At 40.7% G+C, this 18,347-nt stretch overlaps 1 protein-coding gene across 2 annotated transcripts in view; it reads left to right on the top strand.

The window, feature by feature from the left end:
* LOC106582292 (zinc finger protein Helios) overlaps positions 1–7,217 on the top strand; it is a 32,144-nt gene extending 24,927 nt beyond the window's left edge. For both annotated transcript variants that reach the window (XM_014165224.3, XM_014165223.3), the window contains 2 exons: positions 171–302; positions 1,610–7,217. In XM_014165224.3, the coding sequence (XP_014020699.2) occupies positions 171–302; positions 1,610–2,472 (995 nt within the window). In that variant the 3' untranslated portion in view covers positions 2,473–7,217. The remainder of the gene's footprint in view (positions 1–170; positions 303–1,609) is intronic.
* Positions 7,218–18,347: the final 11,130 nt, after the last annotated feature.

The following is an 18,347-nucleotide window of genomic DNA, read 5'->3' as shown; positions in this document are numbered from 1 at the left end:
ACAAGCCTTGGTGCAGACCTTCATTCTGCTTTTCCACACACACACACACACACACACACACACACACACACACACACACACACACACACACACACACACACACACACACACACACACACACACACACACACACACACACACACACACACCCTTTGACCTCTGACCCCTAGGTGAGGTCCCTAAAGAGCAGAGGCCCCTGGCTGAGGTTGTTGCCAGGGCAACCTTCGACCGCCCACCCATCATCGAGAGACTGCAGAGTAACATGGGGAAGAGGAAGAGCACCACCCCACAAAAGTTTGTGGGTAAGAATCATCACATCACTTCCTGTGGTGGGGAGCACAATGATGTGTTGACCCCAAGGATCACTATCTCACAATTACTCATATAAGCTTATATAACTATTGTATTTAGAAGGACAATACATAATTTCATTTTTCTTTACAATAACTATTTGAAATGTTTCAGTGTTCGATAATTATTAATTTGTTATTAAAGGTAGACTCAGCAAAATTACATTACCACGAGCAGCACTGGAGATATTGAGATAAGTGAGATGCAACACTTCGCTCTCACACAGTCACACACACTGTCTGCGCATGCGCATGGGTGCTTCATGCTGTTCACAGAGTGGTAGCCAGGGCACCAAAACAGCTGAGACGTTCAGCCTCTCACTTCAACACTCTTAGTTGTTACAGAAATTGACCCACCATATTGTTTACGTTTTGCATCTACCTCATATCACTGATTATTTAGTGGGGTATTTAGTTAATTCCATTTTTTGATTGAATTTAACCTGTTCTGTTAGGTTAAATTCAGTTTATAGATTTGATTGTTTATGTTTTATGTTCAGTTTGACCGAACTGCAACAGGAGGAGTTTATGCATGCAAAAAAGGGAATTGCGTGCCTGGGCAGAGGTTTAGCAACAAAAAGCTTACCTTGATTTAACGGTAGTAATGAACACACTATTCACAGATTTCAGCCTTTTGTTCGATTGTTTTAGATTTCAGATCCATTGGTCTTATCCACTGTATTTCTACATTCAATTACAATAAATACTTATCATCAAAAACATTTATTTTTTGTGTATTACGAAACAGTTGTAAACATCTAGTTGGTATGTAACCGACAATCATTTTTGCATATTAGCGCTGAGCACAATTATTTTGTTTGTGAGGTATAATTCACTGCACTATTAGATAGAGCAAGACACAGAGAGCGGAGAGAGACGAGGGCATGTTTTTCACTCTGTGGTTTGTTACACCTGTATCTCTGCCATAGCTCTTATCGAGAGAGGGGCAAAACAGCTCACCGCATCCCTGTTCTGGAGGGGTTAAACAGTGCATTCAGATAGATGGGGATTTCCACTATTAAACACAAAACCTCTGAGATAATGCAATAAGAAAAACAAGAAAATAATGCTTAGCTTCTCAAAAGGGAAAAGGTTAAACTGTGACAGGCACTCATATTCATATACTATATATTTACACTTGTATGTATAGTATACTAGTTGTCGCTAAACATGGTTTCAAGAGGTGTCATTCAACCGGACACTTTCTCCATACATATGTGAGTTTCATTGTGGTAATATGCATTCTGTGCTCTGTGCAGGTGAGAAGATGATGCGTTTCAGTTACCCAGAGCTGAGCTATGACATGAGTCTGAAGTATGAGAAGGAGGCAGAGCTGATGCAGGCTCACATGATGGACCAGGCTATCAACAACGCCATCTCTTACCTGGGCTCTGACTCCCTGAGACCCCAGGTCCACCACCCCCACCCGCACGGTCCACACGGTCCACACCCATCCCTCTCAATGGCTGAGGTGGTTAACATGGGCAACCCCCTCTTCCACCACGTCTACCCCCTGGAACCAGGGCCGGGGCACCGTATGGACCGACCAAGCAGCCGGGACGCCCCACCTCATCCTTCACCTCTGCACCCTCCTCTTCCTGACTTTACTCCCTCCTCCAACGGGCCCATCGCCCTCACCAGACCCAAGCAGCACCAGCTCCAGGGTACAAGAGAGGAGAGAGAGTGTCCTAGCAACAGTGGGCTCGACTCGGCCGAATCTGCCCGGAGCAGCCCACAGGAGAGGCTGGGTTACCACAGGAACCACAGAAACAACCCCCACCCCCGACCAAGGTCCAGACCCAGCCCAGCCAATGGCGGCAGAGAGGAGGGGCAAGGTGGGGCTGAGGTGCGTGGGGTGGGGTTGACAGCGGAGGTGGCCCGGGGAGAGGTGTCAGAGACGAGTCGGGACGGAGTGCGTGTGTTTGGGCGAGAGGGCCGGGAGGTGAGGGTGTTCCAGTGTGAGCACTGCTGTGTTTTCTTCCTGGACCACGTTATGTACACCATCCACATGGGCTGTCATGGTTACAGGGACCCGCTGGAGTGCAACATCTGTGGCCACCGCAGTAAGGACTGCTACGAGTTCTCATCTCACATTGTCCGCGGGGAACACACCTTCCAGTAGAGGGCTGGACAAGACAGGAGCCGTCCCTCCCCATCCCCACCCCAGGACTGTGATGTTAAACTAACTGTGTGTGGTCAATGCAACCAATCAAGGCAGAGAAAACTAACTAACATTTCCTGCAGCATAATGATACTGACTATATAATTCCAAACAAATATATGAAGGTCTGGGCCAAATACACATTTTCATTTTTTAAGGTGTTTTGAAGATTTTAAAGTTGAGATATGCATCTGAAGTGAGGGATTTCTTCGTGTGGGAAAAAGAGGACAAGGAATAAGTACACCTATTCAGTTTTGTTGTGGTCTGTCTCTGAGATTGTCAAAGAGCAACTAATACTGTGAGTAGTTATATTATAGTTGTATAAGTCTTATCACTGTCCTTGTCTTGCATACTGTATTGTTGCACTTGTTTGCTGCAACACAGACTGCCATGTAAGAGCTCAACTTATCAAGGGGGCTTTCCCTGACTCCACCACCCAAACCATTTCATGCAACATACATCTTCTCTGTCTTATGTCAAAAGCCTTGCTAACTGCAAACTGCTCAGACGTGTTGTCACACCAGCCACATTAGAGAGGGAGGGAGAGAAGAGCAAGTGAGAGAGAGAGAGACAGAGAGCTAGAGAGAAAGAATGAAAATAAAAGAGAAGGATAGAGACTTACTCAGACATTGATTTACTTTTTCAGACATTGTATACAGATGTTATTAAAGTTTTGTTCATTACACTAGCTAACTATCTGCTTTCCGTAGAACAGTTCCTTTAACCTTATCAGTTCCACAACACTTCACAGAGGAAAGGAAAAGCACTGCACTGCAACCTGCCTCCCTAAACCTGTTCTTGCACTAGCAGCCTGATGCCTTGAGGGATGGGGAGGACGGGAATGGATGAGGCACTCCCTGGTTCAATAGCAACTTCACATATCTTTCTCGCAGCTTGCCTTTACCCCACTCATGTGTCTTTAGTGAACAGGCTGCTTTCTGCAGATTACATGTCAGTGCATGTACTCCACTGTACTCCAGGGTTGGGATCAATGCCATTTCAATTCAGTCAATGAAAAAAAGCAATGAGGAAAATTGGCATTGGAATTTGGAATTGCAATTAACTTTTTTTGTTGATAGAATTTAAATAGAATTGATCCGAACCCTGCTGTACAGTGGATATGAATGATGTGGAAAGGATTTAGCCCAGTACAAATGGCAATGCACTTTAAACTGATACACTGGTACTGTCAAGTAGACAGAAAGCAGTGTGGTTTAGAGTTTACTAAGAGCCTTTTTAGAAGGATAATGCCAATGAAGGGAGATGGCACTGATTTGGATCAAATATGATAATCTAGGTGCACTTGGACAAATGCGTAAGACAATGTACATACTGCTCTTTAGATAACTCATATTTTGCTGGCAAAATATGTAATGTCGCTGTTGTTCTGTTTATTTTGCAGCATATACCATATTTTGAAGTGTCTTTTGTCTTGATAGTCTTTGGCCATTGGAATGGCCCTATGTATATGGCCAGGAACAGTTCACTGTTCAATTCAAACTTCTCCTCTCCTGCCTGGTCTATGTAACCTTCCTGGTCAAAGTAGCAGCTTATTTCTGTTTACATGACAGCGACGTGGACAAATGATATATCTACTCATAGTGCAACAGACATACGGTACTTCTATTGCAACAGCTTATTGTTACTGTAAAGTATTGGCAATAGTATCTGTTTACACTTTTTAGTTGTTGTAGTATCTCATATACTGTTGTACATTGTACATTCCCACACTGCATTATTCTTATTAAATGAGCGCCCCTATTTTTGTATTTAATCACACCTTTATCTTTGATAACAGATATTTCTATAGGTGTTCTAATGCAACGGTATAGGCCTATTTTATGTTATAATTGTCTTAAATCTATTGTCTGCCTATTTTTTTGGTCTAAACAAATCCTCAAACATTACATGTCGCTATGAAGCAAGCATGACGCAAAGAAATAGTTTTAGAGATGTTTTTTTAGAATATACAGTACCTGTCAAAAGTTTTGACATACCTACTCAATCAACGTTTTTTCTTTATTTGTACTATTTTCTACATTGTAGAATAATAGTGAAGACATCAAAACTATGAAATAACACATATGGAATCGTGTAGTAAACAAAAAAGTGTTAAACAAATCAAAATATATTTTATATTTGTGATTCTTCAAAGTAGCCACCCTTTGCCTTGATGACAGCTTTGCACACTCTTGACATTCTCTCAACCAGCTTCAACTGGAATGCTTTTCCAACAGTCTTGAAGGAGTTCCCACATATGCTGAGCACTTGGCTACTTTTCCTTCACTGCGGTCCAACTCATCCCAAACCATCTCAATTGGGTTGAGGTCGGGTGATTGTGGAGGCCAGGTCATCTGATGCAGCACTCCATCACTATCCTTCTTGGTCAAATAGTCCTTAAACAGTGTGGAGGTGTGTTGGGTCAAAAACAAATGATAGTCCCACTAAGCGCAAACCAGATGGGATGGCATACGCTGCAGAATGCTGTGGTAGCCAGGCTGGTTAAGTGTGCCTTGAATTCTAAATAAATCACCAACAGTGTCACCAGCAAAGCACCCACACACAATCACACCTCTTCCTCCATGCTTCACGGTGGGAACCACACATGTGGAGATCATCTGTTCACATACTCAGCGTCTCACACGGCGGTTGGAACCAAAAATCTCAAATTAGGACTCATCAGACCAAAGGACAGATTTCCACCTGTCTAATGTCCATTGCTCGTGTTTCTTGGCCCAAGCAAGTCTCTTCTTATTATTGGTGTCCTTTACTAGTGGTTTCTTTGGAGCAATTCCATCATGAAGGCCTGATTCACGCAGTCTACTCTGAACAGTTGATGCTGATATGTGTCTGTTTCTTGAACTCCGTGAAGTATTTATTTGGGTTGCAATTTCTGAGGCTGGTAAGTCTAATGAACTTATCCTCTGCAGCAGAGGTAACTCTGGGTCTTATTTTCCTGTGATGGTCCTCATGAGAACCTGTTTCATCATAGCACTTGATGGTATTTGCGACTGCACTTGAAGAAACTTTCAAAGTTCTTGATATTTTCTGGATTGACTGACCTACATGTCCTAAAGTAATGATGTACTGTTGTTTTTCTTTGCTTATTTGAGCTGTTTTTGCCATAATATGGACTTGGTCTTTTACCAAATAGGGCTATCTTCTGTATATCACCCTTACCTTGTCACAACACAACTGATTGGCTGAAACACATTAAGAAGGAAAGACATTTAAAAAAATATATGTTTAACAAGGCACACCTCTTAACCTCATGAAGCTGGCTGAGAGAATGCCAAGAGTGTGCAAAGCTGTCATGTAGGCAAAAGGTGGCTACTTTGAAGAATCTCAAATATCAAATATATGTAGATTTGTTTAACACTTTCTTGGTTACTACATGATTCCATATATGTTATTTCATAGTTTCTGCAATGTAGAAAATAGTTTAAAAAAATTAAAGAAAACCCTTGAGTGAGTAGGAGTGTCCAAACTTTTGACTGGTACTGTATGAAAAACATATGTCATACCACTTGTAGTAAAGAGCACACAATTGCTTTACTATCTGTTACAAAAACATTTATGCAGAGGCATTATATGTTATATTTGTCACTGTAGATAATCTGTTTGTATTATGTTTTATTCTCTCCTTCCAAAAGCATCGATGTGTGCAGAAATTGCTTTGGCAACTCCCCCATTGAGGAAGACAGTGTCAGCACCAAGATTAGACTTTTGAAGAATTATCTACTTAACAAAAAGTCACTGGGAAGAAAAAAATACAGATTATTGTTTTTGAATGTGAACTCGATAGTGTTTAGTTAAATGTATTTTGGGGATTTTTCACCGGCAGCTTTTACTGTGTGTATATGTAGAGGCCTTAGCTCAAAGTGCTGGTTGTTGGACCTACCGCTGTTGTACAAGCCGTCTTACCTCTGTTAGTACAACCTTGTTAAAGAGTGATAAATATAAAGTTAAAGCATCATGTGTAAATATATCTGTAGGCTATAGCCTATATATGAACTTATATGAGCCTAAATGAACACAAAGAAGAAGTGATATTATTGACAGACTCCACACTCCTAGATGAAGAGCATACTTGAAGTGGAATTAGTGACGCTCCTGATTGTGCTGCATTTTTATACTTACTAAAAACGGCGCTAGATTTATATTTTTCTTGGTAAATGTAAAATATTAATAGTTTTGTGAAAATTACATGCTTTTTATTATTCTTAAGCGCTAAAAACAAAACTGGTAAAAGAGAGGGTTACTGTGTATTGTTGTATACATATTGTATATGGTGTTTATTTTGGCACAAAAAAAATGGGTTAGGAATGTGCACCTATATATTTGTTGTAATGATTAACATGTGGGGGACTCAGGTATTTGTCTTCTATGTACTTCTACTTTTTTATTTCTTAAAATACATATTGAAATACATATTTTCTTTATAAACGAAATAAATAAATAAATAATTTGGGATATTGCTTTCATTGATAGGTTCATCTCTGAAATTGGTGAATTTTGTGATGTTACAAATGCTACAAATTAAAATACCTGAAGAGAATATTGAGGTATTACCAAAACCAATGTTGCTACTGAAGTTTGTTTCCAATATCATTGAAATGAAATGAAGATACTGTGCTGTAAATAGCAAAATATTTGTTTATGACATGAGCTTTCCACTATTAAACTATAGATTTTTTTTGTATGGATGTTAAGTGTGATGAAACAAGTTATTACCAGTTTGTATGGTGAAAGATATATGCACACAATCTATGTATCCTAGCATCTTATCCCATAAGAGTCTAAGACCCCTTGAAGTATCAAAAAAATACATAAACAAATTATTTGATGAAAAAAGTGTTTTGGCCTTACTGCTATTAGCCTATACAAATGCACTGATTAACAGATTTACAATATGAACAGATATCTTAGAGGTATAAGAAAGATCAGGAAACATTTATATATATATATATATTTTACATGTATTTAACCCCTTATTTTTGGCACTAAACAGTCTCCTTATATACTTACATCAATTTTTTCAACTGGTACCAGGGTACCTTCAGACGAGTCTTGTGAGGCCTGTGGGCGTTCTAGAGCAAAGCAACCAAGATGTACGTGTCAGTGAGAGTCTCACCTTTGCAGATAGGAGTCGGATTAGTGTATAGCCCAAATTGTTAGGACGGGGAAAGACAGAAGATGACCGATAAGCTGTACTGACTTCAGACGAGTCAAGATGCTGGGGCCGTAGAGAAAAACGGAGAACACCAGCGTGTTAATGAGAGTCTCATCTTTCCATAGAGGGGTCATAATATTTACTGTTTGGATGCTACGGATGATTTTGTGAGAAGACCGTTGTTGGGTATGTCTCATCATCTGACAAACACCGCTCTAGCTCCATCAAATAATCAAATAATTGAAATAAATAAAATCTAATTTCATTGGTCACATACACATATTTATCAGATGTTATTGCGGGTGTAGAAAAATGCTTGTGTTCCTAGCTCCAACAGTGCAGTTGTATCTAACAGTTCACAACAATACACACAAATCTAAAAGTAAAATGATGGAATTAAGAAATATATAAATATTAGGACGAGCAATGTCGGAGTGGCATTGACTAAAATACAGTAGAATACCGTATATACATATGAAATGAGTAAAGCAGTATGTAAACATTATTAAAATGATTAGTGTTTCATTATTAAAGTGACCAGTGAGTACAAGTCTATGTTCATAGGGCAGCAGCCTCTAAGGTGTAGGGTGGAGTAACTGTGTGGTAGCTGGCTAGTGATGGCTTTGTAACAGTCTGATGGCCTTGAGATAGAAGCTGATTTTTAGTCTCTCGGTCCCAGCTTTGATGCACCTGTACTGACCGCGCCTTCTGGATGATAATGGGGTGAACAGGCCCTGGCTCAGGTGGTTGATGTCCTTGATGATATTTTTGACCTTCCTGTGACATCGGGGGCCGTAGGTGTCCTGGAGGGCAGACAGTATGTCCCCGGTGATGCTCTGGGCTGACCACACCATCCTATGGAGAGCCCTGCGGTTGCGGACAGTGCAGTTGCCGTACCAGGAGGTGATACAGCCCGACAGGATTCTCTCAATTGCGCATCTGTAAATGTTTGTGAGGGTCTTAGGGGCCAAGACAAATTTATTCAGCCTCCTGAGGTTGAAGAGCCACTGGTGTGCCTTCTTTACCACACTGTATGTGGGTGCACCATTTCAGATTGTCAGTGAGGTGTACGCCACGGCAATAGTACCTTTTCACCTACCTACTTTTCATATACAGTTTGGACACACCTACTCAATCAAGGGTTTTTTGTTATTTTTACTATTTTCTACATTGTAGGATAATAGTGAAGACATCAGAACTATGAAATAACACATATGGAATCATGTAGTAACCCCAAAAAGTGTTAAACAAATCAAAATATGTTATATTTTAGATTCTTCAAAGTAGCCACCCTTTGCCTTGATTACAGCTTTGCACACTCTTGACATTCTCTCAACCAGCTTCACCTGGAATGCTTTTCCAATAGTCTTGAAGGAGTTCCCACATATGCTATGCACTTGTTGGCTGCTTTTCCTTCACACCGCGGTCCAACTCATCCCAAACCATCTCAACTGGGTTGAGGTTGGGTGATTGTGGAGGCCGGATCATCTGATGCAACACTCCATTACTCTCCTTCTTGGTCAAATAGCCCTTACACAGGCTGGAGGTGTGCTGAGTGATTGTCCTGTTGAAAAACAGAGGATAGTCCCACTGAACACAAACCAGATGGGATGGCATATTGCTGCAGAATGTTGTGGTAGCCATGCTGGTTAAGTGTGCCTTGAATTCTAAATAAACACAGACAGTGTCACCAGCGAAGCACACCCACACCATCACACCTCCTCCTCCGTGCTTCATGGTGGGAAAGACACATGCAAAGATCATCCATTCACCTACTCTGCGTCTCACAAAGACACAGTGGTTGGAACCAAAAATCTCACATTTGGATTCATCAGACCAAAGGACAGATTTCCACCTGTCTAATGTACAATGCTCGTGTTTCTTGGCAAAGGAAAGTCTCTTCTTAATATTTGTGTCCGTTAGTAGTTGTTGCTTTGGAACAATTTGACAATGAAGGCCTGATTCACGCAGTCTCCTCTGAACAGTTGATGTTGATATGTGTCTGTTACTTGGACCCTGTGAAGCATTTATTTGGGCTGCAATTCCTGAGGTAACTCTGGGTCTTCCTTACCTGTGGCAGTCCTTATGAGGGCCAGTTTCATCATGGTGCTTGATGGTTTTCTGTCTGGATTGACTGACCTTCATGTCTTAAAGTGATTATGGACTGTCGTTACTCTTTGCTTATTTGAGCTGTTCTTGCCATAATATAGACTTGGTCTTTTACCAAATAGGGCTATCTTCTGTATACCACCCTTACCTTGTCACAACACAACTGATTGGCTCAAACACATTAAGAAGGAAAGAAATTCCACAAGTTTACTTTTAACAAGGCACACCTGTTAATTGAAATGCATTCCAGGTGACTACCTCATGAAGCTGGATGAGAGAATGACAAGAGTGAGCAAAGCTGTCATGTCGGGAAAAGGTGGCTACTTTGAAGAATCTCAAATATAAAATATATTTTGATTTGTTTAAAACTGCTTTGATTACTACATGATTCCATATGTGTTATTTAATAGTTTTGATGTCTTCACTATTATTCTACAATTGTTAAAATAGTAAAACATTAAGAAAAACCCTTGAATGAGTAGGTGTGTCCATACTTTTGACTGGTACTGTACATTACTATTACAGAATTTCCACGTTGGTGAGGATATTGGAAATGTAATCTAATTCAATTTAATCAAAGTGTGATAACTTGTTTTTAACCAGGACAGAATAATTTATTCCTGACTTTATCCGACATAACCTGGGTACAGCAGATCCCCTTATTGTATAGGACACTTTTAAATGTGCCATTAGAGGCCAGGCAATTCAATATTCATCTTTAAAACAAAAGCAATTTAGGTCAAAAGAGTTCATAACAGTACAGATAGATAGCAACAAAAACTATACCATAGAGACACAGATAAGTTAGAGGAAAAACAAAAATAATTGGAGAAACTTATTCAAGAAAGATCAACTATAATATATAATAAAAATAAAGCGAACTGGATGGAAATAGGGAAAGATGAACCAAATTTTTGTTTTATCTTCAACATAAAAATGCTACCAAAAATAATTTACTTAAACGTGTTACAAATGACAAATGCAAATGCTATCACCCATCTAGACACAATACCCCATAATGACACATTGTAAATTGTCTGCAAATGTATTGAAAGTGAAATACAAAAATATCTAATATGCATAATTACTCACACCCCTGAGTCAAGACTTTGTAGAAGCGTCTTTGGCATTGATTACAGCTGTGAGTCTTTCTGGGTAGATCTCTAAGAGCTTTGCAAACCTGTATTGTACAATATCTGCACATTATTCATTTTTTAATTCTTCAAGCTCTGTCAAGTTGGTTGTTAATCAGTTCTAGGCAGCCATTTTCAAGTCTTGCATAGATTTTAAGCCAATTTCATTCAAAATTGTAACTAGGCCTGTCAGAGACATTCAGTGTTGTTTTGGTGAGCAACTCCAGTCTAAATTTGGCATTGTGTTTTAGGTTATTGTCCTCCTGAAAGGTGAATTGGTCTCCCAGTGTGTGTTGGAAAGCAGACTGAACCAAGTTTTCCTCTAGGATTTTGCCTCTGCTTAGCTAAATTCCATTTATTTTTATCCCCCCAAAATCCCTAGTCCTTTTCAATGACACGCATTCCAATAACATTATGCAGCCACCACCATGCTTGAAAATATGAAGGGTGGTACTCAGTGATGTGTTGTGTTGGATTTGCCCCAAACATAATGCTTTGTATATAGGACTTTAAGTTCATTTCTTAGCCAAATTTTTGCAGGTTTACTTGAGTGCCTTACTGAAAACACGATGCATGTTTTGGAATATTTTATTCTGTACAAGCTTCTTTCTTTTCACTCTGTCAATTAGGTTAGTATTGTGGAGTAACTACAAAGTTGTTGATCCATCCTCAATTTTCTCCTACCACAGACATTAAACTCTGTAACTGTTTTAAAGTCACAACTGGCCTCATTGTGAAATCTCTGATCAGTTGCCTTCCTGTCCGGCAACTGAGTTAGGAAGTTAAATTGCTGTTTGAAATTCACTGCTCGACTGAGTGACCTTACAGATTATTGTATGCTTGGGGTACATAGATTAGGTCGTCATTCAAAAATCATGTTAAACACAATTATTGCACACAGCGTGAATCCGTGCAACTTATTATGTGACTTGCTTAGCACATTTTTACTTCTGAACTTATTTAGGCTTTCCATAACAAAGGGGTTGAATATTTATTGACTCAAGACGTTTGAGCTTTTCATTTTGAATACATTTTCAAAAATGTCTAAAAACGTAATTCCAGAGAAGAGATATTCCGAGTGGACTTCTAGTCCGACTCAGGAGGCGTGCACACCATCCACCGCTTCCGAGTATTTTACTTGCTAATGTTCAGTCCCTGGACAATAAAGTGGATGAGCTCAGGGCGAGAATGTCCTTATAGAGAGACATCAGGAACTGTAACATACTCTGTTTCACGGAATTATGTCTCTCTCCGGATATACTGTCCTCGTCCATACAGTCAGCTGTGTTCTCAATACATTGTGCAGACAGGAATAAAAAACTCTCCAGGAAGAAGAAAGGCAGTGGTGTATGTTTCTTGATTAACTACTGATGTGTTTGTGGTAATGTACAGTAACTCAAGTCCTTTTGTTCACCCGACCTAGAATATCTCACAATCAAATGTCGACAGTATTGCCTCCCAAGAGATGTCTCTTCGGTTATAGTCACAGCCGTATATATTCCCCCTCAAGCCGATACCACAACGGCCCTCAAGGAACTACACTGGACTTTGTGCAAACTGGAAACCACATATCCTGAAACCACATTTATTGTAGCTGGGGATTTTAACAACGCAAATTTGAGGAAAACGCTACCGAAGTTCTGTCAACACATTGCTTCTAGTACTCGCGCTACAAAACCTCTCAACCATTGCTACTCTCTCTTGCAGGATGGCTACAATATTGATATCTTTTTTAATTCCATTATTTTACTTTTAGATGTGTGTGTATTGTTGTGAATTGTTAGATAATGCTGCACTATTGGAGCTACAGTAGGAACACAAGCATTTCGCTACACCAGCAAGAACATCTGCTAAATATGTGCATGTTACCAATAACATTTGATTTGGTTTGATTTGATTCATTTTAGAGATGTTCAGGACCAGTTTATTACTGGCCACCCATTCCAAAACAGACTGCAACTCTTTGTGGGTTTCAGTGAATTCATTAGCTGTGGTTGCTGATGTGTATATGGTTGAATCATCAGCATACATGGACACACAAGCTTTGTTTAATGCCAGTGGCAGGTCATTGGTAAAAATAGAAAAGAGTAGAGGGGCTTGAGAGCTGCCCTGCGAAACTCCACACTTTACTTATTTGACATTAGAGAAGCTTCCATTAAAGAAAACCCTCTGAGTTCTATTAGATAGATTGCTCTGAATCCACAATATGGCAGAGGTTGAAAAGCAATAACACATACGTTTTCTCAACAACAGGTCAATAATAAGGTCAATAATGTCAAAGGCTGCACTGAAATCTAACAGTACAGCTCCCACAATCTTATTATTATAAAAAATGTTCAACCAATCATCAGACATTTCTGTCAGTGCAGTACATGTTGAATGCCCTTCTCTATAATCATACTGAAAGTCTGTTGTTAATTTCTTTACAGAGAAATAGCATTGTACTTGATCAAAGCCCATTTTTTTCACCAGTTTGCTAAGAGCTGGCAGCAAGCTGGTAGGTCAGCTGTTAGAACCAGTAAAAGTTGCTTTGGCAGACAGGTCGGCAGGAACGCTATACTACTGTAGCGTGCCAGCAACTGATTCCAAACACCTCGCTGGATCCTAACTCAAATGGTAGCTAGCTACTAAGAATCTACTCAAAAAACGTTCAAAACTTTCCAAAACAACAAACCGAGCTCTCCTTCATTCCGTGTTCAACAGGAAGTGACGTGTACAATCATGTGTATTGAGAGTAAGAATAGTAGAATACACCAGGTGCAATTTCTAAATGTGGTTGTGCATCAGCAGTTTTTCTCTTATGTCAGTCACTCAATTAGCCACCTCAGCTAACACTTGTTTGATTGGTATTTAATCTAACCAGCTATCTAAACTTGTAGTAATCATGGTTTAAACTGACCGGGCACTTGCCCAGGGGCCCTGACCTCCAGTGGGCCCCCATTGATTTTGTTAGTCATTCTCACTCAGATATCTTATTTTTATTTTATTTATTTATTTTACATTTAGTTAACTAGATATCTTATTAACATAGCATAAGTCATCAAAATAGGTAGAATTCCAGGATGAACTATGGCAAAATGAGTAGAATTGCATGTTTTTTTAAATAAAATTGCAGTTCTTTCCATCCTATGGTGAAACGTGAATAATGGCAGAAAACTTGCTTTAACACTGCAACATTTTCTCTTTTCCCAGTGTTAAAATGTGTATAATTGCAGGAAACATACAAAAAAAAAATCTCTCCACCATCAAGACGGGGGCCACTAAAATGTTTTACTGCAAGGTGGGGGGCCCCCCAACCAAATCGCACTTAGGGACCCCATACTGTCTCTCTCTCTCAACCTGTTCACACTCACGTTGTTCACACTCACATTTCACATAATGGTTGTAATACAACTGATATTTTTGTGATAAAAAAAAGTCTTCACAACAAACAAAACATTATCACTGTGTGGTTTCTTCACAACACTTATGTATTCATGTTTGTGCAGAAAAACCCTCAGTTGCATCACAACCGTAGTTCCAAATGTGTTGTACATCAGGGGTACAACTCAAGTGTGTAGGAGGCCATACAGCCAGACTACTGTAGGTCTTTTTCTTCAGGAGAAAAGACTGAGTGGCCCCTGGCCTCCCTGCGCTAAGCTGAGCCATCGTTGCGAGAGACTTCCTCTGTGAAGTTTCTCTGGTATCCTGTAAAAAATAAACTGAGCAGGCCTGTTCTAAGATGTAACCCAGTTGTAAAAGAGTACTTGACTGCCTGATAAAAAAAAAAAAAGTTTTTTAATATCACCTCAGCAAGGATTACTGTAGTCTGTATATGATTCAATTCCATTTTCCATTTCTGGCTTTGTCTAAGCTTGGAAAATAACCAGCAGTTTGTATGGCTGTATGGCAGGGCATTGTCTTGTGAGTTTGACGTTACAGTCGGAGGAGGTTCCTGATATCTTAAGCCCAGATATATCCACTCTGTAGTTGTGCAATCACTGCCTGGTGACTCTTATTCCTGTTTTTCCTGCCTGGCCATGGGGATTTTAGGGCTGGTTTGCTACACACACCATCTCTCTCTCTCTCTCTCTCTCTCTCTCTCTCTCTAGTTCCAATAAACACCCAGCACACATCCATAAGACAACGCAGGTACAGGCCATACATTTTTACATTTTAGTCATTTAGCAGACGCTCTTATCCAGAGCAACTTACATGTAGTGAATGCATACTTATAACTTTTTTTGATAACGTTTTTTTTGTTTGTTTTTTTAACGTACTGGTCTCCCATGGGAAGATAGAGAAATGGTGCGAGAACCAAAAAGGGTTCTATGGTAACCCAGGTTACTGAACCACTCAGCCCCGTCTTAGGACCTTTGTTAGGAATAGAAATGTAGATAAAGTGTGTGTGTGTGTGTGTGTGTGTGTGTGTGTGTGTGTGTGTGTGTGTGTGTGTGTGTGTGTGTGTGTGTGTGTGTGTGTGTGTGTGTGTGTGTGTGTGTGTGTGTGTGTGTGTGTGTGTGTGTGTGTGTGCGCGCGCGCTGGCAGACGCTCGCAGCGCAGAGATTGATTAATGTGATGTCACAGTTCAGCACAGTGTCAGAACCATGTCAGTAAGGTTAGGGAGTGGAATGGGAGGGGCCTCCAGACAGGAGCTGTACGGACTGGGGAGTGTTGGTGTGTTGTTAGGGGAATCCAGCTCAACTGATGTCGGCAGTAGTCTAGCCCTACACTCTATTACACTGGAAACAGTTTTCCTGGCACTGTCATTGTTTAACAAAGAACCCATCACACAGAGGTACACTGGAATATGTACTTTTAAGCTGGGTAATGTACTAATCTTAGGGTCCAAGTCACCATATCCTCCAGCGGTCGCTGCACTAATCTATGGCTCACCCTGTGCTTTAACCTCTCGGTTGTCTAGGGGTTACGTTTAGGATAAAGCAAAAAAATAGAATGTGTATGTCCTGTGACAGTAGAGAGCAATGTTATGTTCTGTGAGGAATGATTATTAGGATGACTTCTGAAACCAAACCAACCTGGTGTCAGTGCAAAGGCTTCTGGGTAATGTGGGCTGGTTTGTGGTCAGGCAGCTCAAAGAGCAGGTTGATATGTACATGTGAGGAGGATGTTGGACTATGCGGAAACTTCCACCTTCCTTCCTCTCTCTCTCCCTCTCTCTCTCCCTCTCTCTCTTTCTTTCTCTCTCTCCCAAGTTATATAGCAAGTCTTTTCACTACGGGAACTTTGGTGCAAACAGCATGCAGAGAGAGAGAGAGAGAGAAAGAGAGAGGGAGAGCGAAAGAGGAGACAGACAGACAGACAGACAGACAGACAGACAGACAGACAGACAGACAGACAGACAGACAGACAGACAGACAGACAGACAGACAGACAGACAGACAGACAGACAGACAGACAGACAGACAGACAGACAGACAGCAGAGTGATGTGTGCACCTGATAGGAGAGAAAGTGAGAAATGGAGAGGTTTTGTGGATCAGCGTACACCTGCGTGGTTGCTTGGTTTGTGAGTTAGTATTGGGAAGCGAGAGAGAGAGAGAGAGAGAGAGAGAGAGAGAGAGAGAGAGAGAGAGAGAGAGAGAGAGAGAGAGAGAGAGAGAGAGAGAGAGAGAGAGAGAGAGAGAGAGAGAGAGAGAGAGAGAGAGAGAGAGAGAGAGAGAGAGAGGTTCTGATGTTGGAGAAAGCTGTATGTTTAAACTGGGTGTTTGGCTTGGGGATGCACGGATACAGACAGCTGTGGTTTGACATAACTGGGTTCACAGCTGCCTTAAACTGAAGTGAAAACAGGAAATATATGTAAATAAAGATAGACTTTCCACAATAGATAGACTGTGTTTATTCAGATGTGTTTTCATCACTTCATTGTACCTTGCTACCTATCTCTCTTTGAGGCTGCTAGAGGGAGACACTCCCCTGGGTAAAAAAAAGAGAGAAAAGAAACATGTTGTCTGCAACTCTTGGCACGGTTATCTCCCCTTTTAAATGTCAGCGCTTTTGTTAGCTTTGCGGTTGCTGGGCCTTGGTCAAGACAGGAGTAAACGATTTAGATACAGAACAACACTCAGCGAGAGATGAAAAAATTCTGCGCCATAGGACCCCTTAAACTTTCTATAAGTATACCAATTCAATGCATGCACACAGACCAGATCTGTTGAAACATACAGGGCAGAGATGCATGGAAAGGGATTGACTTCAAAGTGAACTATCTGGGTAACTATCTCTAGAAAGCCACTCGCTGCCTCTCTCTGGTGTAGTGTGGTGTCCTGCTGTGTAGTCAGGCTGCGCTACTATTATGAGTTCTGTAATGCTTTTAAAACATGCTTGTATTGGTGGGTTACAAACTCAAAGATAATCTGGTTTATACGGCCTCTAGTTTTGATAATGTGTTCTATGACCATATTCAAACTGTCATTATTCATAACATTCGAAGGCCGTGGTTTGCCTGAAATGATCTCTTATCATTCAAGTTTCCTTCAGTCACATAACGTAACAGACAGTACTGATGAGTCAATGTGACCAATGTGATATTATTTAACCCTACGCTGTAAGAGTCTACCCAAGTCCCACCCCCTGCATTGACATCAAGGGCAGAGTGGTATGATGCTGTACTCTCAGTGTTGCTCGGATTAAACCAGTCATTCAATCTTGTTTCCACACTCATGGTTAACTGCGAGGGCGGACATCAACACAAACTGTAAAGTCCTGCCAAGGTGTGTGTTGACACGGGTGCGCACACACACACAATTGTGTAGTTAGTGAGTTACCACTGCTACTATAAAAACTGAACTCATTCTCACTCTTGTGCTGCCCTCCAGTGGTACTACCCTGAGATAAAATGCTTCACATAAAAGAGACAAGATATGGATAAAGATGTGATTAATACAACATCTGGTTCATTCATTCAATTACCATAAAGCAGTATGATGATCCGACTCCTTAAGCACTTTTCAAACACCCTGGGATGATCATGGGATCTTTTGCCATTTTTATAGTGTTTTTGCCATGTTTATAGTGCCATGTTGATAGTTGAAGTTTCTACCTATGCCCAGTAGTGGGCAGTATATTTCAAAAAGAAACAAACCAGAGACAATCATTTATTTTATCCAGTGGATGGCAGCAGTGTACAGTGTACAAACCTTTCCTCCAATATCCCTAATCATCATTAAACCACAACTCAGAGAGAGAGAGAGAGAGAGAGAGAGAGAGAGAGAGAGAGAGAGAGAGAGAGAGAGAGGAGAGAGACGAAACATCCCATTAATAACTTGAGCAAAGTCCTCTCAGCCTCATCCAGGAGTTTCACTTGACACATCTGACCCTGTCTGAACTTGTGACCGGCCAATAATTTGCAATGTAAGCTATCTACCTTCACAGCCCTCAGAGAGATCAATACAGGCATCCCTCAGAGAGGACAATGCAGGC

This window comes from Salmo salar, chromosome 21 (assembly GCF_965601325.2).
Source record: "Salmo salar chromosome 21, fSalSal1, whole genome shotgun sequence".
NCBI lineage: Eukaryota > Metazoa > Chordata > Actinopteri > Salmoniformes > Salmonidae > Salmo > Salmo salar.
Note: the sequence above shows the minus strand (reverse complement) of the source record. Positions and strands in the feature narration are given on the sequence as shown.